The sequence below is a fragment of the Phaseolus vulgaris genome, chromosome 10 (assembly GCF_051622355.1).
Source record: "Phaseolus vulgaris cultivar YP4 chromosome 10, ASM5162235v1, whole genome shotgun sequence".
Taxonomy (NCBI): domain Eukaryota; kingdom Viridiplantae; phylum Streptophyta; class Magnoliopsida; order Fabales; family Fabaceae; genus Phaseolus; species Phaseolus vulgaris.
The window spans coordinates 14,794,596-14,816,774 of NC_143507.1; the positions used below are offsets into that span (position 1 = coordinate 14,794,596).

The window sequence follows — 22,179 nt, forward strand, 5'->3', positions numbered from 1 at the left end:
CCATGATTCCAGTGGAGATCCAGGAGAGCTCGCCGAGATTCCAGAACTTTGTAGAGGAAGACTCGAATGAAGAGAGAAGGCTGAACCTGGATCTGCTGGATGAAGTCAGGGAAGAGGCGAGGCTCAAGGCTGAGGCGGTGAAGAGGAGGATCGAGCGAAGGTACAACTCTAAGGTGATGCCAAGGCAGTTTAGAGAAGGCGATCTGGTGATGAGGAAGGCCCACCAGTACGAGATGGAGAATAAACTATCACCCAAGTGGACTGGACCGTTCAGAATAACCGAGGCGCTCGGGAACGGGGCCTACCGCTTAGAGACGCTGGAAGGAGGAGCGATCCCTCGTACCTGGAACGCCACACACCTGAAGTTGTACTATAGTTAAGAGCTTTGTAAGTAAAGACAAACACAAATGTTATATTACGATGTCTCTGTTAAAACAGTTTCAAGGGGGCACTCTTTTTTCCCTAAGGAGGGTTTTTAATGAGGCCACCCAATAAAAGAAGAGTTTTCGAAGTATAAGGTGTTTTCAGATTGCATGTGTGCTATTTTCGAAAGTTTTGAAGAAAGACCTTGTCATTTGTACATGATTTAAGGCAAGAAAAGATATATCGCGTGCTTTCTAAAAAGTTTTAAGTCCTCATCGTTTTCCGGCGATTGGAGGCACCAGTTAAGTTTTAAGTCCTCATCGTTTTTCGGCGATTGGAGGCACCAGTTAAGTTTTAAAGTCCTCATCGTCTTTCGGCGATCGGAGGCACCAGATGAAAGACCTCAACGCCCTCGCGCGTTCTGAGGCAAGTAAAGACCTCCTCGCCGTCGAGCGAGTGCAGGCGAGAAAGAGAAAAAGCCCTCCGTGTTTCTGGGAGCGAGAAGATGTAACTCCTGGGGCAATGTAGAGGCAAGTAAAGACCTCCTCGCCGTCGAGCGAGTGCAGGCGAGAAAGAGAAAAAGCCCTCCGTGTTTCTGGGAGCGAGAAGATGTAACTCCTGGGGCAATGTAGAGGCAAGTAAAGACCTCCTCGCCGTCGAGCGAGTGCAGGCGAGAAAGAGAAAAAGCCCTCCGTGTTTCTGGGAGCGAGAAGATGTAACTCCTGGGGCAATGTAGAGGCAAGTAAAGACCTCCTCGCCGTCGAGCGAGTGCAGGCGCGAAAGAGAAAAAGTCCTCCGTGTTTCTGGGAGCGAGAAGATGTAACTCCTGGGGCAATGTAGAGGCAAGTTAAAGACCTCCTCGCCGTCGAGCGAGTGCAGGCGAGAAAAAAGGAAAGGTCCTCAGTGCATCCAGGGGGGAGGAGATGTACACCCTGGGCAAGTTGAGGCACCAGATAAAGTCCTTATCGCCGTTGAGCGAGCTAAGGCCAGTTAAAGACCTCCTCGCCGTCGAGCGAGTGCAGGCGAGAGAAAGAAAAGGTCCTCAGTGCATCCAGGGGGGAGGAGATGTGCACCCTGGGCAAGTTGAGGCACCAAACAAAGTCCTTCTCGCCGATGAGCGAGTTCAGGCGAGTTAAAAGACCTTCTCGCTTACGTGCGAGCATAGGCAAGATAAAATCCTTCTCGTCTCGAACGAGTTCAGGTATGGCGAAGAGGGTGGAAGAAGCTTGAAAGGTGGCTAAGGTAGGTTCGAAGAGAACGCCTAGCCAGCCGGTCTTTTGCTCTGAAGTTCAGGAGGGAAAAGGAAGATTCCAAAGGGCGCTTCTACCCCAGATAAAGGAACGATTGCCAAAGCATGAGGCTAGAAAAAGCTGATGTTACCAAGGGGTCTTGGCGATCGGGAAAAGTTCAAACGACGGCGAGAAGGTTGAAAGACTTGTTTGATAAAGCAGGTCGAGTGGGACGTTGTTTGAGCCAATCATTGAGTTACAGTTCGTTGTTCGAAGGGTATTCTTGCGAGAGGTTAGTTGCCTTAAGAATACAAGTTGTTTAAAGTGATTTTTGCTTAAGTTTGAATTGGCTCGAGGCGGTTACGTCAAAAGTCGCGTTTGCAAAATCACTAAGTTAAATCCGACAAAGTTAAACATGCAAAGAAGGCTAAAGCGCTTAAAAGGAGTCAGGGGAGAAAATATCCAAGTTTTGTGATTAAAATAAGTATTTGTTCAAAACACATATGCAAGAGTTTTTATAGAGTAATACGAGGGAAATTATGAAGTAGCAGATGAGGTGGAGTGGATTAGTCTTCAGCAGGAACGACCTTTCCATCTACTACTTCGTTGTTCAACGACACCATGCTGAGGTCGAGATCGGGGAATAGGCATGCGAATTGCTCCCGAGCGGCTTCGAATCCAGCAGTCAGAATCTGAGCAGAGTTTAGCTTAAGTTCTTCAAATTGCCCTTGAAGTTCTTCAACCTGTTTCTTGAGCTCTTTGTTCTGCTGCTCCTGCTCTTCAACCTGTTTTCGGAGTTGTTTGTTGGTCTCTTGAGCATGGAGAAGGTCGTCAGTAACCTTCTTGGATTCTGTTTGAGCTTGGGCCAACTCAGCAGCCATCTTCCCTTTCTCCTTGTTTGCCTCGGCGAGATCAGCCATGGCGTCGTCCCTCGCTTTTTCTACTTGTCCAAGTAGCTTCTCGCGGTCAATCGACCTCTGCTCCAGTTTTTGCACCCTGGCGGCGTCAGCTTGAATGTGAGCCTCCAGGTCGCTCGCCTTGGTGCGCAGAGGCACGATTTTGCTTTCTAGCTCAACTTTCTCTTGGGCAAGTTCATGGACTTTGCGGCGAAGGTCAGCAGCTTCCTTGCGCGCCAGCCTGAGCTCGGTATTGAGGGCATCCTCCACTCGGGTGTGATCAAGCTCTGCGAGCGTCAGGCTGAATGACATCTTCTCCACCTCGATCTTCATAGTGCTATTTTCAGTCTTGAGGTGGTAGAGATCGTCTTGAAGCCTCCTGGTGGAGCTCTCCACAGCCCTCGTTATGATCGATGGGATATCCTCTGCTATGTTTTTAAGTTTGGCAGTCAGAGGTTCCCACATCCTTGTGACTTCGAGGGAAAGGTTTGCTGCTTGGAGAGGCGCCAGGGGGGCTTGTTGAGGGTTCTCGCCGCCACCTTCCTTAGCAGGATTTTCAGTGTTTGCTTCTTGGCGTGGCGACGCAATCGGGGATTCGGTAATTAGAATTGGAGAGGTGTGAGCAACCTCATCCCCGATTGGAACGTTCTCTGCAGCTGAAGTGTTTGAAGGGGGGCCCCCTCCAGCTGAGATGTGTGGCGTAGAGGCACTTGGGGGGTCCTCCAGAAAATTTGGCTCTTGAGCCTCAGCTGCTGGTGGCGCAGTGGCCAGTGGAGTTGCTTGGACTGGTGATGAAGGGGCTTGTGGTGTTGGCGATGAGGGAGGAGGAGCGGGCGTTGATGGTGGTGATGAGGTTGGAAGAGGGGGTGGAGCAGGTGGAGAAGATGGTGCCACCCTTTTCCTCTTTGTAACGAGGCCATCCTCAGTGACCTCGTCGTCCTCTTCCTCCTCCTCTTGGACGACTTGGGGGGCTTTTCGCTTAGGCCTCTTAAGGACCAGTTTCTTGCGCTGGGTGGGTTCCTTGGGCGGTGATCGCCCATGAACGATGGCCTTCTCGACCGCCGAGTTGGGCACCGTCTGGGAACCAGTCGCCAACCCGTGGTTTCGGGCGAGCGCCTTTAAGTCGGCGAGCATGTTTTTACCCAACATATTGTCTGCACGAAACGAAAATGCATGAGTTAGCTCAGAGAAGAAAACAACAAGTGTATGAGGTAATAAAACAGCAAAACAGGTAGTACATGCAGAAAAGGTAAAACCAAAGTCTTGTGCGTATCGCACAAGACGCCCAGAAGCAATATCAGAAGCAGTATCAAAGCAACAGTTTGGATGTCCTAACCTATTTGGAATTCTAGCTGGTCCTCAAAGAATTCGAAGGAGATCAAGGTGGGGGTCAGGAATGTTATGTTGGCATCCGACACCCTCTTCCAGAATAGACAGAGGTCTCTGTCCAAAGCTCCCATGCTATCAGGACTTCTGGGCCTCCTGAAGCAGCTCTTGGACTCCTTTTTCCCCTTGTCCACCCAGTACAAGGGGAAGCCATCAAGAAGGGAGGTGTCTTTATCGTTTGCGCGTACTTGGATGAACTTCCCCTTCCAGTCCTTGTACGATTGCTGGAAGATGGTAAAAATGGATCTCCCAGCAATGGCATTCAGGCTGACCCATAGGCGGTCTCCTGGGTGCTTGGCCTCAAAAAGAAACAAAAACACGTCCACCGACGCGGGCAACCCCAGGTGGTAGCATGTTATTTGAAAGGCTCGAACAAACGCCCAGCTGTTGGGGTGAAGCTGGGCGGCAGCAATATTGAGCTCGGTTAAAAGTTCCCTCTCGAATCGGGTGAGGGGAAACCTGAGCTTGACCTTTTTGAAGAAAGTTGTGTAGACAAAGCAAAAGGGGCCGTCGGCGCTTACTTTGTCATCAGCGCACACTGGCAGAGCGGCGGGGCAAGGCAGCACCATCATCCTCTCGTCGTGCTCCTTGTGAAACGATTGATAGGCCTCGTCCCCCTTTGTCAACCGCAAAACTGCTCCCGCAGTGTTCACCGACGAGGTCTCCTTCAGAAGGGTTGGGGTGGCCCAAGGATATAATGTTTTGAAGTCTGGCAGAGGGACGGGGGCTCCTCCAGCGTTAGGTGGAGTCGCCTGGGCCAGAGCAGTTTGGGAAGATGCAGGCCTCTCAGCCTGCGAAGAGGAAGCGCCACGAACTTGCGTTGAGTCGTGTGCTTGTGAAGGAGGGTTTCGTGCTGATGGAGGGGGTTCGGGGTAATCTTGGTGCGAGTCATGATGGCAGCTGCAAAGGAAGAAGAAAGGAAAAATGATCAGGAGGGTTACGAAGGCTGACTCGGTCATGGAAGAGAGGTGAAACGACGAACGAATGTGAGTTCGTTGCGACGATCGACAAAGCCCTAAGTTACGCAGAAGAGAAATGGAAAAACGACCCACAGCGTATGCACCAGGCAGTTACAGGATGATGCAAATCGGTGAAAATGCAAGGAAACCCAGCAGATAAAGGAAAGTAATTACCTTTCAATGATCAGGAAGACGAGGGAGGAAGATGGTGATCTGGAACGTTGAAGAGCGTTGAGAGTTTTCGCAGAGGGAAGTTAGAGCGTTTTGCAAGCACGAAGAAAGTGATGGAACAGTGGAACGTAATGGGTTTAAGGGTTTTCGAAATGGTTTTGGGAAGCGCTAACGGCAGATGAAGATAGCCGTTGATGAAAGCCACGTGTCGAACGATGCGCGAAGGGTTTGGTGGAGCGTCAGAGCAGCAGAAAGTACTATCGCTTGGAATTCTGCGTCAGTGCCACGTAGACCGGTGTTAACGAAGGCTCTTTCAGTCTTTTCGCTAGACAAGTCTTCGCTTAAGACTGGGGGGCTTGTGTACCGCCCTGGTGGTCGGGTATGATGACGTGGCACCCTGCTACAGTGTAGGCGTGTTGACAAGGTGCCAGGTTGGCAGTTAGGAAGGAAGTCGGGAGGCACGTGTAGTCGCCGATTGTTAAGTTGGCGTGTTCCGATCTCCAGCTTACCAGAATAGGCGATCGCCAGGTTGAAGATGAAGTCGCCAGATGCAGACCCAAGCGACCAAGCAGTCGGAGATCGCCAGAACAAGCACATCGCCGAAGATGAAGGAGAAGCAGATTATGAAGGCGGCCGGCGAGACCACAGGGAAGGTGTATGAAGGCCCTAACTCGCCAGTTTCAGTAGAGATCGCACTCCTAAGTTAGCTATGCACTGGACAGTACCATGCATAAGTAACTTAGCCAAAATGAGAGCAGAAGCGGCGCCAAGTCAGGGAGCCTCCAGATGATGGCACGTGTACAGTTGGATGCGAGCCACGTGTCCAAGTCTGTAACTGCCAGGAGAGAGAAAACCACCAGGTATATAAGAGCTCTTAACAGACTTTCTGAGGTACGCACGTTCAGTTCATACACTTTACGCTTGCGAGTGACAGAGCTGTTTGTGAGAGAGAATTTGCACGATTCTAGTTCTTAGTATTTGGTGATACCGTCACTGACTTGAGCGTCGGAGTGCGATCGGCCGCAGCGGCGCCGTGTCGTTTCTTTGCAGGTTCTTGAAGTAGATCCAGGGAGGAACGAAGGTGATAAGCGGTGCGCACGTCGATCCTTTGACGAGGCATTCTCCAGCGCTCCGGTCAACAGGCAGGATCATACTCTGCTTGGTTGTTACTGGCATTGAAAGCGAACCGTAGGGCCTGCTCAATCAGCAACCCATCTGGTCCTTCCAAGATGACATCAACCCCACTACTTTGTTGGTTTGAGGAACCGTCTACAAAGAGCACCCATTTGAAACCTGCTCCCTCTTGGTGTGTGGCTGCTGAGGAGAGCTCTACTACAAAGTCAGCGTAAACTTGGCTTTTGATGGGGCCTCTAGGCTCATACTGTACATCAAACTCAGAAAGCTCTACTACCCATCGCACCATTCTACGTACCACATCTGGCTTTTGCAAGACCTTGCGAATTGGAAGGTTTGTCATTACTATTACGGTGAAGCTTTGAAAGTAATGGCGAAGTCTTCGCGCTGAGTACACTACTGCCAGAGCCGCTTTCTCTGGGGCCTGTCACCTCACCTCTGGCCCTTGCAACACCTTGCTGACGAAGTAGATCGGTTTCTGCACCTGGTCTTATTCTTGCAGCAGAATCGAACTAATCGTCTTCTCTGTAACTGCGAAGTATAGGCGAAAGGGAGTACCTAGCTTTGGTTTGCACAATACTAGTGGACTAGCCAGGTACTCCTTCAGCTTCACAAATGCCTTTTTGCACTCCCGGGTCCATTCGAACCTGTTGTTTCTCTTCAGGCACTGGAAGTAAGGATGCCCCTTGTCTCCTGCTGCCGATACGAATTTGGACAGAGCAGCCATGCGCCCTGTTAACTGCTGCACCTCTTTGACTGAGATTGGGTTCCTCATTGCTATTATCGCAGCGCACTTCTCGGGATTCGCCTCTATCCCACGTTCAGTGAGTAGAAACCCCAAGAACTTGCCTGCCTCGACCCCGAACACACACTTCTCTAGGTTCAGTTTCAGCCTGTACTTCGCTATTGTAGTGAATAGCTCTTCCAGGTCTGCCACGTGTTGTTCCTTTTGCTAGGAGGTGACCACCATGTCATCTACATATGCTTGGACATTTCGCCCTAACGTGGGCGCTAGTACTTTGTCCATCAACCTCTGGTAGGTGACACTTGCGTTCTTCAGTCCAAAGGGCATCATCACCTTGTAGCAATAACAAGACAACTCTGTCATAAACGTTGTCTTGCACTCGTCCCTGGGGTGTATCATGATCTGGTTGTAACCAGAGAAGGCATCCATGAAGCTGAGTAATCTACATTCAGACGCACTGTCTACCAAGGCGTCGATACTAGGCAGCGGGTAGGAGTCCTTCGGACAGGCCTTGTTGAGGTCTTTGAATTCAACACACATCCTCCACTTCTTGTTGGCCTTTTTCGCCAATACCACATTGGCCAGCAACTCGGGGTACTGAATCTCCCTAACGTGACCAGCTTTCAACAGCTTCTCGGTCTCCTCATTGAACTTTCGTCTTCTCTGGCGAATAGGTCGAACCTGGGGATCCATGGTGAGACAGTGACACAAGAAGTCGGGGTCTATGCCAGGCATGTCTGAGGTAGATCACGCGAAAGCATCGAGGTGCCTTGCTATGACCTCGACAATTTGATCCTGCGACTCTTGGCTTAAAGTCCTCCCAAGCTTGAACATCTTCCCACCGATCTCTCTATCCAACACGTCTCTGGCGGGTTCAGGTCGCCTCGCCCAGGCGATCTCTGCAAGGGTGACCCCTTCTTGCCTTGGAGGCTGGGTAGTAACAGCGAACACCCCTCTCTTCGTCTTGAGGCTATTTTCGTAACACTTCTTAGCCTCTTTCTGGTCATATTTGATGGTGATCACCATACAGTATACGAAGTTGTGCCATCCGTGAAGGTCGTCCTTAGCTCTATATGCCCACGCACCTCCACTTGGTCTCCAGTGAAACCCTACAAGCACCCAGTATAGGGCCTCAACTGGTCTGGAGACAACTGCAACTTCTTGAAGGTTTACCAGAACATCACGTCGGCCTAGCTTCCTTGGTCTATAAGGACGCAGTACACCCTTCTTCCTGCTGTGACTAACGAAATTACCACCGGGTCATTGTCGTGGGGTACGACATCTTGGCGGTCGGCCTTGGTGAAGATAAGGTCGACGTCGGGGTCTGATCTACCTCCTGTACTTCTACTGCCATCACTTCGCGCGTACTTCTTTCGCTGGGAGGCGGTGCATCCTCCTCCTGAAAACCCTATAGAGATCATGTTGATCTCCTCATGAATGGGCACCTCGTGCCCCTGATCTGCCCCTACAGTCACTGATCGTTTTACTGCTCTTGAAGTTAATCCTTCAAGAAGTCGCTTTTCACTAGCTCATCTAGTTGGTGTGTCGGGGCCAAGAAATTAAGTATGTAGTGGCCATGTGCTTGGTGGAACTCACACAAAGCGTTCTTGTTGGGGCCCATCTTCCTGTCGGTCTTTGCGGGTACCTTCAGCCTTGCCGCTATGTTCGGGATAGCGATTAGCTCCTTGAGCTCCACTCGAAAATTATGTTTCGGGGGCGGGTCCCTTCGTGTGTGTGTCCATGCTTGGGATTGCTCGTAGGGTTTTCCAGCTCCCTTTTTCTCTGTGGTCACCTCGTGCACCCTCATGGGTTGAGTTCGTCCTGTTGCTCGAGGTCGAATAGGACCGACAAGACCGTGTTTCTCCGTGACTCGATCATCTGCGGCGATGTGTGCCAACGCCCGACGTCTGATCTCGGTGAATGTCTTCGGGTAGAACCTTAACAGCGATTCGCTGAAAGGTCCTGGCAGCATTCCCTTGACAAAGGCATGCACTATCATGGCCTCATCCGTGGGTTTCAACCTTACCACCTGGACCCCAAACCTGTTCAAGTAGTCCTTCATGGACTCCCCCTGGTACTGTTTAATGTTAAAGACATCATAAGAAAGTCGGATGGGGGACTTGTTAACAAGGTATTGTTCCCTGAACAGCGTCGCAAACTGGTCGAAGGTGGTGATGTGTCCATCGGAGAGACTGACAAACCACTCTAACGTCGCGCCTGCCAACGTGCTCATGAGCAGCTTGCAGTACACAACGTCAGATCCTCCTGTGAGCATCATCTAAGTGTGGAACATTGTGAGATGGGCCTCTAGGTCGTGCACACCTGTGAGATGGGCCTCCAGGGGGGCACTACACCTGTGGCTACAACAGATCTTTGCCTCGTACTCCTCATATTGCTGGTAGAAACTCTCAACACGATTGTGAGTGGGACCTTGCTTTAACGGGCCCCACGGTGGGCGCCAAATGTTCCTGTCGTTTGACTCGCTTAGCTGGTTGACTCTACGACAGTCTTTGGCCCTTCTATCTCCGCTTGAGAATCGTACTTCGAAATCTCTCACCTGCAAAGACAAAGGGGCGCCTTGATGACCGTTTGCACTTCGACTCTCAAGTCAGTATAAGGGCAAAGAAACACCAAGTGTATAAAGTAGTTTCAGTGTTAGAAACTATGTGTCTTGCTAGGGTTTTTGGCATCCTTTATATAGGTTGAAACTAGGGTTTAGTTGTTACCCTTGTCTAAGGTTCCTTGGGGAACGTCCTTGCGCCGCTATTTACATAATCTTAGTGTATCTGGCACATAGGACTTCCCTTAACTGGAGTGCAACGAATAACAGAGTGGTCGCCTGGGTACCAACTTGTGCACTTAATATCTGGCGCCATCTATTTCTACGAGTGCCCTAAGTATCCACGTGGCATGCATGCAACTTCCCTTGGAAACCCTAACCCTAATGGTTCTTAGCGCCTCTAAGGATTATTCTCACGTGTCACGCATGTATGCACTATACACATCACATGCATGGATCCCTCGTGACTTAGGCTTCCCTCATATCTGATATTCTAACTGATGATTTAGGATAATTCTAGGACCCACCTCTAAGGGCCCATCATAACGTTTAGACGCCGATGTCCGATCTCTCTTTCTGTCAGCTAGGGCCGATGTCGATCTCCAACATCAGGGTCTATGGTACCGATGTCCGAAGACTGACCAATCCTCTGATAGGTGCGTCTGGGCCCACCTTATGTGGCCCCCTTCCACTATTAGGCACCGATGTGCGATGTCTGATGTCAGTCACTGGGATCGATGATCGAGGACTGGTCGGGACATGCATTTTCCCAATATAAGTCTTTAACAGTGTTTTTAGAAATCATAATTGCATCAGGACACAAGTTGTTTATCCAATTCCTAAGTTCGGGATATATATAAATTTTCTTCTTTATCTTAGTTAGACATTTTTATAATATAGTTAATATAATTTCTTATAAGAAATTGAATTTTAATGGATTAAATTAATTTCAACTAATTAATATGATAATTTTAGAATACTTCTAATTTAATTCAAATATAAATATAATTTATAAATATGATTAAAGATAATTTCAATTTTATTTTAAAAATTTAGAAAAGTTAAATGAACTTAAATATCGTTAATAAAATGTAAAATTATATATTTTACTCATATTTTGAAGTTGGAAGAACCAAAAGCAAAAAGAAAAATATTATGCTACGTCTTTGGAGTTGCTTTTGTGCAATTCTTACAATGATTTTTTCTACAAGTTTTTTTCACAGTTGTGAGAGCTATTCTTGTTTTACTATTTTTTTAACCAAATTTTCTACTTTAAAAATGTTCCATAACAACAAACTACAAAGTTTATTAATGAAGATTAAACATGAAAATCTCATAAAGTATGTGGCAACAAGAATAATTCATCAGACTAATTAAAAGACTACGCATTATCTTACCAAAGAAACTACTACATCAAAACAACGTTATTAGAACAAAAAGGTTAAATCATAATTTTAATCCTTTCTAACTTTTAATTTGTGGTTTTGATTTTTAATTTTTTTAAGATTGTAATCCTATTTTAAAAAAAAAAATATGTAAGTTTTAATGAACTGTTTTTGTATTTTCACAGATTAAATGATTTCTTTTGAGTAAAAAAAACAAATTATTTATTGATGATATTTTAAATGATATATATATATATAAGGTAAAATTAAACCTAAATAAAACATATAGAATTAAAGTATATTAAAATTACATATCAAGAAAATGGAGACTAAATTATGATGACATGAAAAGTTAAACTGTATTTTAGCTTAAACAAAATTAACATGAGATTTAGAATGATTAGGAGAGGCAACATTCTTTACACTTGAATTCTCCTCACCAGATTCATGAATATGAGAAAGCCAAAAGGAAACTTAGTTTTTTTTGTCAAAAAGTTAGTGATGGATGTAGAATATAGGCATATAGAAGCTCATTCCATACATCAGGCACACCAGGGAGGCACCAATGTATGCAATCAGCATAAGTTTTTGGATTTGATAATTGTTGTTGAGTTAGAGGGTCCCATTGCTTTCTATATATTGATGGGTGCCCTTCTTTCCTATACTCTGAGAGCTGTGTGATGTTAAGCAACTCAACTTTCAACCCTCTTCCATTCAAATCTTCAATCACATTTTCCACCACTCTCATCATACTTGGATTTGAACCATTCCCCCAATACCCTTCTTCTCTAATTTTATCACTTTCTTTGTAACAATTATCACCCCTTGCTCCTCCCCATTCATGTGCCCTGCAAGTTTTTTATAACAGAATGTTACTTTTGATCATTTCATATTAAAAAACATCAATTTACATAAATAATTTTGTTAATGTAATTTTTAAATTACTCTATTTTAATAAAAAATAATTACTTTTTTGAGTTGTAATCTAATTACAAACATATCAACACTCTGTTTTATACGTTGTAAATCCACTTAGATAATTTATTGGACCATAGTGTAATTATAGAACAATTGATATGTGATTGTGTATTTCTATGTATGATTTTGTTGGTATTATTAATATAGGTAAGGGATCTATAATGCAAAATGACTTGAATCATCTTTCAATGAAAATAATTTTTATTTGGAAACTATTGCCAAAATATTTTTGAAGTTAAAGTAATTATAACATTCTAATGACTCTTGGCTCTGTTTGAAACAATTGAAAATGGAAGAAAGGAACAAGAGAGGAAAAAACACCTAAATTTTGTTACTTCTATAATTTTTTTATCTAAAAATATAAGAAATGGTGCAAAAGTACGTGGGATTCATAGATTTTTCAACCCATAAAAAAATTAGCAAATACCACAGACAAAAAGAGAATAATTAAAATATTTTTTCAACCCTATATGTATGTCATTTTGCATATATATTTTTCTTTTCTTTTCACATCTTGTGCAATTAAAAGAGAAATAAAATTTTACTTTCCTTTCATTTTATATTCTATCATACAACTTATACATGTTATTACTTTTCTATTTTCTTTTCTTTTAATATGTTTAAAACAAACGACGCCACGTGAAAATAAGTTATTATTATTTATATAAATAAGGACAATAGAATTGGTTAGTAATAAGAATTTTAAGTATTTAGGGTAAGTAAACTAATCTTTAGTTATTTAATTTTTAATCTTTACTTATCTAGGTTATTATTACTGTAAATTTTTAAAAGTAGATAATTAGTTGATTTAAAAGGTTAAAATAAATTATGTATATGTTCATGTAGCCTCCATAGTTTAATGAAGAAAATTATATGAACAAACTTTGATTCTATGTTTTTCTAATGTGTAAAGTTTTTAATTAAACATTTATAGTCAAGTTATTCTAACATTTCCTTTTCAATATACAATTTAAGTAAATTAAATGTTATATCTCTATAAAACATTTATTATAAATATAAACTATAATTTTTATATTCAAATATTTATTTATTTTAAATTTTAATTATAATATAATATGTATATTTAAAATATTAATTTACAATTAATTTTAGTTGTATATTATAAAAATTATTTTATGCAATAGAAAAACTAAAATACTACTGACCTACCTTAATTATACTTTTTTATTTATAATCATGAAAGAGAAAGATATAATTAGGCCTATTAACACGAGTTAAGTGATGCATTAGTTGAATTGTCATCAAACAATCTCATTGACAAAATCAAAGAAGATGGATAAAGGAATAAAAGTGTACAATTGGTGATATTTAGATATTCAATTTGAACAATTGAAACTTATTGACTAAAACCTAGTATTATAATATTTTAAAAGGAAAAAATACAATTAAAGGAAAATTACAACTATTAATCTGTTAGCTTTGTAAGAATAGTTGTGGTTTTAATTTTTTTTTTTGTTTCCTTCACACTTTTGAAAATTTTTTACAAGAAATTTTTTAAAAATATTCTATATTCACTACAAAGAAAATCACTAAATAAAGACTAATTATAAATAAATAATAATAATTAATTATTATATTAATTACATTAAATATTAATTTAGAGACTAAAAATATATAGAATATTTTTATTATTAATAAATAGTTTTTAAATTGATATTTAATTAGTTATTAATTTTAGCTATCAACTTTAGAATCTAATTAGTTGGTAAAGAAAATTTTGATGGCTAATTAGATAACAATTTAAAAAATATTTATTAATAATAAAAATTATTTTAGATATCAATTATTTTTTTATAAAATTAATCATGAAAAATGTCAAGTTTAAGATTCAATTCAAGTAAATAAAAAAGAAATAAAACATATACAAAATTAAAAAATAATCAAATATTCCAATTTTTACTTATGTTTGGACTTTTTAATGACGATAATATGTAAATTTGTTTTATGTATCAAATATTTGTGTAGAGAGAAATTAAAAAAATGTTGTTTGAGTGTTTCTTATACAAATATGTAAACATAGAACATAAATTAAAAAAAAAAAATCTTTAACTAAAAAGACTAAAAGACTTGCAAGTAATTGCTCTAAAATAATATAATGTAAATAACAAACATTTATCACAAAGTATAATGTTAAGGTAGGTCATAAGCTTATCCACAATGATGGTAGATTTATGAGAGTTTGTGGCACTTACTTTTGGTGAGTTGGTGAGATAGAAACAAAGAACAAGTTGGTCTTGTTGCGATTAATATGAACTTCCAACCAATCTGACCATGTCCTCAAGGCCATTTCATATACTCTCACCATTTCTACCCTTTTCATTACCCCATTTGGGTCTTCAAATGAACCCCACCTGTTCATACGTTACACTGTCATTATTCATATCAAGACACTTACCCTCTTAAATAAGGTATTATTTTAATAAAAACTTGATGTTAAACGTCACAATATAACCTATTACCATGTAATTGTTAACTTCTTTTCTCTTTTAATTTAGAAAACATACACACAAATGTTTCCACTCACACCGATGCGACTTCAAATGACTCAAAAGAAGAAAACCAAAAAGATATTTCTCAACTATTTTTATTTATTTATTTATTTATTTATTTTAAAACAATGGCTTCAGAGAAAAAAAAACACACAGTTTTAAATATTTTGAATGATAAATTAATTGTTTGGTATTGTGGATAATGTATACCTGTTCTAAAAAGTTGTTTTTCCAAACAACGGTAATAGAATTTTAATTCCTCGTTTTAATCTTTGTTTTCATTTTGTTTTTTGATTTGGTCTAGAAAGTTTCCCAAGTGATTTTTTTAATACAATTGAATCAAACTAAAAAAAAACACAATGAGGAAAAGAAATTATTTTAGCCTTAAAAATAATTCAAACTCTTGTGGTTAAGACATGTTGTAGATGGAACCAAATTGGTGGTAGCAGAGTACATAGGACGCATTTATGGTGAAAACATTGGAACACACACCCACATGGAGAGTACATAAATGGTGGTTGGAAATTGGAGATGATCAAAAGACAGTGATGGGTTGGTGAGTTTTCACTTACAAAACATTCATTGCTCGCCTTCTCCACCATAAGAAAGTGTTGAACACCAAAATGTCTGCATCAGTCCAGTACTTAGCATGTTTTTCTATGGCATGCACTCTTACAGTTCTTTCAGCTACCCTGTGGTTCACAGGGTCATCAGAGTTTGATTCTACCAATAATGGAGCCCAATAGAACTCGATCGTTGCATTGTACTCCTTCACAAATCATAACAACCTCAAATAGTTAATCTCATCTCATATATATATATATATATATATATATATATATATATATATATATATGTACTTGAAATTTTTAAGATTATTAATGTCTTTGATTTTCTACATGGATAGTACTTTAGAGACAATCTAATTTTAGTGATAAACACATATTAGAATATGAAAAACTCCCAAATTTGTTGAATAAGGAAGAAGAAACTTTACTAAAAATGATTAGTCAAAATTGATGAATATTCTCTACCAATAATATGATTGAGAAAAACATATTTTACAAAAAAAAAAATGGTGGACATGTTACTCAAATTTGAAGCAAGAACAAAAGTGAGTAATTATAGTTTTGAAATGGAGGAACATTTTTCTTAGGAATAAGGTTGTTCTTTGATGTTCTAAAGACTTACTTCTGCCTTGAAGATGTTGAGGGACCCATTTGCAATGGTTCGCATGGATTTGAGAGTTGGGGGCACAGAAGATTCCACAAGGCAAACCATTGAAACCCATTGGCCTCTGTTCAGTGAATCCCCCACAAACACCATCCTCTTGTTCCTTAGCCTTTCAAGCAATGCTGTGGCATTGAACCTTTATTAACAAAGAAGGAGCCACATTCACAAAGCTCAAAACACATACTCAAACTTCACATTCAAGCACACATGTAGCCATAAATGAATTAATATGTATTTGAAAGAGAAAACTGTCAACAATTATCCTCATTAGAACATTAAGTATATAAATATAAAAAATTAAAAATGTTACCCATAAATTATCACCATGATTTCTAATACATGTTTTTTGCATTGATCCTTTATCCTTGCATTATGGCACTGGTTAACAAGACTGTTAGGGTATATTTCAAAGTTATTAGGTTCTGAAAAGGAAAAAAAAAGTAAAATGTATATGTTTTCCTCTAAAATATGAAAATTTCAATTTTAACCATTCTATTTATTTTGTCTCTCTGATTTTAGTATATACCATTTTTAATCTTTCAAACTTATTTATATATACCATTTTTTTTCTTTTATGACGTAGTTTTTAAATTACTCAGAGAAGCAGTCAGACTAAAAATGGAATTTTTTTAAAACCTACTGATAATAAGCTTTAAAAAGTTTAGGGGAAGTAAAAGCATACTTTATCAAAAAGAAATGACAAACTTTAAAATAAATGAAAAAAAATAGTAGGATATATAATCTCTTAAAATTTTCTTTATTTTTATAAATATTATGTAGCTATCTTAATTTAAAAATTAAAAAATGTGATGGAGAGACCTGGGTAAGTCACATTGGTGAGGTTTCCATCTCCAATTCTGGTAGCTAAGGTCCTTCCTTCCAAACTTCTGACAAGCCAATTGATCAGACATGAACGTGCAGTGTTGCTCCTTGTAGAGTGGATATGATTCATTATCAAAAACCCAGTTGCCAGAAAACAAGTTACATTTTGATAATGAATGTAACTTGTTTGTTTCATGAGACCATTGATCTCCTTCTTGTGTTAGATAAATGGTAGTGACAACTAGAGCAGTGGCTAAGATGACTAAAAGGGATTGAAAAATGTTTCTGATTCCCCAACTGCTTCCTACCACTATCTGATGTGCCTTTGCCATTTACATTCACTTAGATCTTTGTTCTCATCACATCTCTTCCTCCCTTTTGAAGCTTCTTGAAACCGGTTGGTGAGCTAGAATATAGTTTTATCATCTCTAGCTATGCTGTGAGTAGTAGGTGGAGCATGATTCATTTAGAAGCTTTTGCATGTTGCTGAAATTCATGTTTTCAAAGGAAAAAGATTCAAATTTTTACCCACTTTTGACTAAGTGTTTGAGTAATAAAGATTTTTTAAATAAAAAGATACTATTGAAAATTACACTTTATATTTATATAAAGATCAAATTCTGGGATTCTATATAGGAAAGTATTTTTATGTAATGTAAAATTTTTGTTTATCAGCAAAGAATAAATAAAATAAAATGAGACACTTTAGGAGTGTCACAACCTTTATACAAAAAATTCAAAACAAGTTTCCTAGCACCCTACCAACTAATGATCTAACAAACACTACACTACAAACCAAAATAATAAACCAGATCAAGATATAGAAACCCAACAAATACAATTACATCAACCCACCAAAGAGATCACACCCTCAATATATAACATACATCCAACAACTAAACAAGATCTTTGTCAGCAGGATGAAGTGTTATAACCAAAATAACTCACCAAAAAGATCACACCCTTAAAACTATGTAATAACTATGTAATGTACCTATCGTTAATAAGATTATACCTCATAATTAAATATACATGTTTACCATTCATTTCATTAATTTTATTATCAATAGTTGAGAACTTTTATTTTTCTTAAATAGAATAAAATAAAAGAAAACACTTTTTAAACTTACCTTTGTAAACAAAAGATTTTTTTTTCTAATATGGGAAACACATGTTAAGAAACATATATTAAATATTCATGAAATGTTTCTAATTACTTTTGAAGAGTAGAAGGATTGTGACTAATCAAAATTTGAATCGTTAGTTAGAGAATGTTTTTCGCTGCATTTGCACTTTACCAACACTACTTGATATGGATATTGATTGTTTCAATGTTTAGTTAATATAATATGGAGACCAATTATTAAACGATAAACCATTAGGTTGAGTTGTTGACATTTTCACAACTAAGAACATTGCTTGAAGAAATATCGAGCCCTATTGTCCTTTTCATTAATTTCCTTTTTCTAAAAAAACAAAAAGGGCCGGGGATTAAAATATCCAAAAAATATTATGTTGCAATGTGCAACAATTTTTTTTTTTCAATTGTATTTTCCCACTCAATAGTAGTGCTGATGTACATCAACACTTTACTTTGCTTTGGAAAATTAAGTCATTACAATTAGTCCTACATTTCAGATGACAATGGCTGCAAAATAGAATTTCATCAAAGGAAAACCTTGTCAAAAGAGGGATCCAAATGGGTGTTACGTGAGAGAGCTAGTAGAAAAAAAAACAAATATTTAATTTTTAGCCGTGAGGTAGTTTGTAAGATGTGGAGTGTTGGTGGTTAGTCATAATGAGTTTACATCATCCGGGTGCATTCCACTATTTATTATTTTATAAAACAAGGAAAAAGTGCTGTCAAAAGTGTGCTTTTAGACAACAGTTTGGTTACACTTTTCTAATCGTGGGATATGAAACCATGGACGTTCTTCAAATATAATATTTTTTTTATGATCACGTATTTTTTTCAAAATCATTGGTTTAGATTGTTATAATAGGTCATATTTTTTTGGTAAGATGGTAATACGATTACCTCGTCCGGTATTGGTATGTCCTGCATGATCCCAAAATACTGGTTGGTTGGTTCACCCCACTTAAGTAATGTGGATTTAGTCTATTGGTCCGCCCGCATAAGAATGATCCGTATAAGAAAATTATTTTTTATTAAAAATAAAAAAATATTAATGTACTTGTAATATATATAGAAAACAAAAGTTGGAAAAGACAATTTTGTATTTTTTATTAGGGTGTTTCATCCTGTATTCCATCAAATTTCTTTTTACATCTCATGAATTTTGGAATTAATTTCAATAACATAAAAATCAATTCAGGAAATGTAAATTTAGAAGAGAAAAAAAATATTTTTAAATAACCTTTCCATAACAACTATTTTACATTACTGAATCTAGAACAACTATTTTAGCTTTCAAAATTCAATTTCTGGAATTAATGGGGTGTATGATAAAACACCCTTTTTATTATTATGTGGGCTAGCGGCTGGCTCGCCTGGTCTCGCACTTGACCTTCATGGGTAGCGGGTTATGCGGGACAGGCCTAAGCGAGTCGCATGTCAAAATAGTGAGCTCACCTCGTATTTTTCATAATAGGTTATGGACTAGCCCGCATGACCCACCTTGCATTGACACCCCTATTTTCCTGCTAATGTTTAAACAACACTTTTTTTCATAATTTTAGGCAACATATTTTAGTAATCACTATATTAAACAATAATTACTTGAGATATTACTTAAGTGATTTTTATTATATGTCCACCCACCATATTTTAGGTTTGTAGCCTCAAACCAAACCAAAACCTAAAGAAATATGCAATAATGTTCTATATTCAAGTGTCATCCAACTATTGACGTTACCAAGAAATGAAACCATTTCACCTTTTAATTACCCAATTTCAATGAAAAACTCACAAAAGCAACACTCCAGCATGATCACCAACCCTTTGATCTCCAAACAACAACACAACACTCCCATCACCTAAACTTAAAACAAATACAACAAAAACACCATCATCACCATCATCACCACCACCATGGTGGTGGACTAATTTAAATCAAGTTCAACTTAGTTAAATCCTACTTTTTTTACTCGACAACTGAATCGAATCAACTGTAGTACAATTAATGATTGTCGTATGCACAGGGAATTAATGATAACAAAGTATAATTATCTTTTAAGATGAAGTGATACATAAACTAGAGATGATTTACAAGTAATATTTATAAATAACACTATAAATTATAATACTACTACTAGATAATTAGACCGAGAGTTGAACTTTAGACAAATGATTGAAGAAAGGAGGTAACAATATAACACAATTGTTGCAATTGAAATAAATTTGTGAATTTCTTTTTTACTGTTATTTATAAATGCAATGTTTATTCAAAATCATTGTTCCTATTTTGGATATTTTGGACAAACCAAAATGATTCCTCGTGCAAGGTTATCTTGAGCAATAAGTCATTATTATGACTTACCTCTGCATTAAGATGGAACAGTTGACCATAGTCTTAGCTTCGGGCTTTGTGACTATTGAATCCTTTGGCTGGTTGAATATGGTTCAAAAACATGAAATCGCCTTCTGGCCTCATTCATGTCCTATGGACAATGAATGAGCGTTCCTCACCATTGAGCATAAAACACACTACTATGTTGAACCAAGTGGTGTTCAAGCTTTGAAGAATCCAAATCCTTTGAAGGATGTTGAAGCCTCTATTGTGCTTGATGTTGCTGTGCTGGTTTAAGCTTTGTTTTGGGGTAGTTTATATGTTGTAATCCACCCTGTGATTAAATCTAAAGCATTAGCATTCTCAATCTTTGTGAAAACAAAATGATTTCAAACTAAGTAAAAACAACCGATTGTTTTGTCGAAACAATCGATTGTTTATACTTAGGTGTTTTGAGAAAAATATTGAAAACTGTTTTGAATGGTTGAACTGTTAAGTACCAAAACAACCGATTGATTCGAGGAAACAACCGATTGTTTGTTTTGGGACCATAACAGAAAAACTATTTTCTTTGACTGAGCTTTAAATGATTTAATTGCTTACGCTCCAGTCATTAAATGCTTTGACCAATCTTTTAATGCAATTTAAGAGTTTGTTAAGATTTGATAACAAACTACATCTTTGAATATATTTAGAAAAATAGATTTAAGAATTAATAATCTTTGACAAAGTTTTTCTAAGAGAGTTTTTCAAAGTGCTGAGATTGCTAAGTGTTTGTGATTGATCAAAGTGTTGGAATAGGATTTTGCTTGTATTGATTTCAGATTATCTTCTGTAACAAGTGTAATCCTTGTACTCTGTTGAACAATTTCGTTTCTGTGTTTGCTGAGATTGGTTGTGTGTTCTTGAGGTGTTCAAGATCAGCAATCTTAGTGTTGGCTAAGGAGTGTGTGTTTCTTGAGGTGTTCAAGGTCATTCTCTTGGTTATTGTGTAAGTGATCAAGTGGTGATTGCTTAGTGGATATCCTCAGGGTTTCTAAGAAGACTGGATGTAGCTCTGGTTTGGAGTGAACTAGTATAAACAACTGTGTACAATCTCTCTATCTCTAACTCTTTAAATTCAGTTTATTTGTTGTTTGCTGGTATAAAAAACCGATTGTTTCTACGAAACAACCGATTGTTTTTCTGGTACTATAGCTTTTGCTTGCTGTTTTGGCTAACTGAATTACTGAATCAATTGGTTCCTGAGATAAATTCATTCTAGTTTTGAAAAGTTTGCGAAAACCCTCTTTAAACAATTCACCCCCCTCTAGTTTAAAACCATCTTTTCTAACATACTAGACCCAAGGAATTTGAATATAAAAGAAAAAACATGCATATATAAATAACAATAACTCCAAAAATATCACATTGTCTTTCAATCCCAACAAGATAGATTTAGGAACACATGATAAGATCTTACAATTAAAGTTCAGGATGAGAATATAAAACACAATAAACATGGATGCCTAAGTGTTGTTACTAGCTTGGCTTCAAGATTTCCTTCTTCAGATATTAGCCTTCACTTCTTTTGAGGTTTTGGCTTTGTAGCTTTATTGATTCTGAAGTTCAGATTCTTTGAGCCTCAATCAAGAAAAGCTTTATTTCTAAACCTCTTTATGGATCTCACTTGATCCTTTTCTACTTGATTTCTCAAGTATTCTCACTGTCTCTCAGTGGTTATTGCTGCCTCTTGATGCTTAGAATGTTGTCCCAATATCCCTTTCTTTTAATAGATTTTGTGAATGAGATTTAAAGGGATTCATCATCCTCTTAGCGTAGGTCAATCTGCTCAACGGATTGACATTCTTCATCCTTAAGCAATTTTTTGGTCTTCAATCCTCAATTATTGGCTACTTGAGATTCCAGAGTTAGAGATTGTGTTAGAATGGATGGTTTTAAACTAAAGGGGGGGTGAATTGTTTAAAGAGGGTTTTCGCAAACTTTTAAAACAAGAATGAAATTATCTCAAGAAACAATTGATAAGAAATTCAGTTTGCCAAAACAGCAATAGAAAACAGCAGTACCAGAAAAACAATCGGTTGTTTATACCAGCAAACAACAAACAAAACTGAATTTAAAGAGTTAGGGATAGAGAGATTGCACACAGATGTTTATACTGGTTCACTCCAAATCCAGAGCTACATCCAGTCTTCTCAGAAAACCTCTGAGGAAATCCACTAAGCAATCACACCTTGATCACTTACACCACAACCAAGAAAGTGACCTTGAACACCTCAAGACACACACTCTTCTTGGCCAACACACCAACACTAAGATTGTTGATCTTGATCCCCTC

General features: G+C 38.8%; 2 protein-coding genes across 4 annotated transcripts; both read right to left on the reverse strand.

The window, feature by feature from the left end:
• Positions 1-8,381: 8,381 nt before the first annotated feature.
• LOC137814863 (uncharacterized) lies at positions 8,382-9,161 on the reverse strand. Its single transcript, XM_068617792.1, has one exon. It carries the CDS (start codon positions 9,159-9,161, stop codon positions 8,382-8,384), a length of 780 nt encoding a protein of 259 aa, XP_068473893.1.
• Positions 9,162-11,168: 2,007 nt separating this feature from the next.
• On the reverse strand, positions 11,169-16,812 carry LOC137819615 (protein trichome birefringence-like 34). 3 transcript variants are annotated; one of them, XM_068623515.2, is made up of 5 exons: positions 16,369-16,812; positions 15,508-15,685; positions 14,889-15,085; positions 14,020-14,178; positions 11,169-11,676 (listed from the first exon to the last, which is right to left on the reverse strand). In XM_068623515.2, the coding sequence occupies exons 1-5, from the start codon at positions 16,701-16,703 to the stop codon at positions 11,316-11,318; spliced, it is 1,230 nt and encodes a 409-aa protein (XP_068479616.1). In that variant the 5' UTR covers positions 16,704-16,812; the 3' UTR covers positions 11,169-11,315. The 3 variants fall into 3 exon arrangements, with proteins under 3 accessions (XP_068479616.1, XP_090152963.1, XP_090152964.1); XM_090296837.1 differs by having other exon boundaries at positions 15,508-15,671; positions 16,369-16,503; XM_090296838.1 differs by lacking the exon at positions 16,369-16,812 and adding an exon at positions 15,860-15,940 and having other exon boundaries at positions 15,508-15,671.
• Between the last annotated feature and the right edge of the window lie 5,367 nt (positions 16,813-22,179).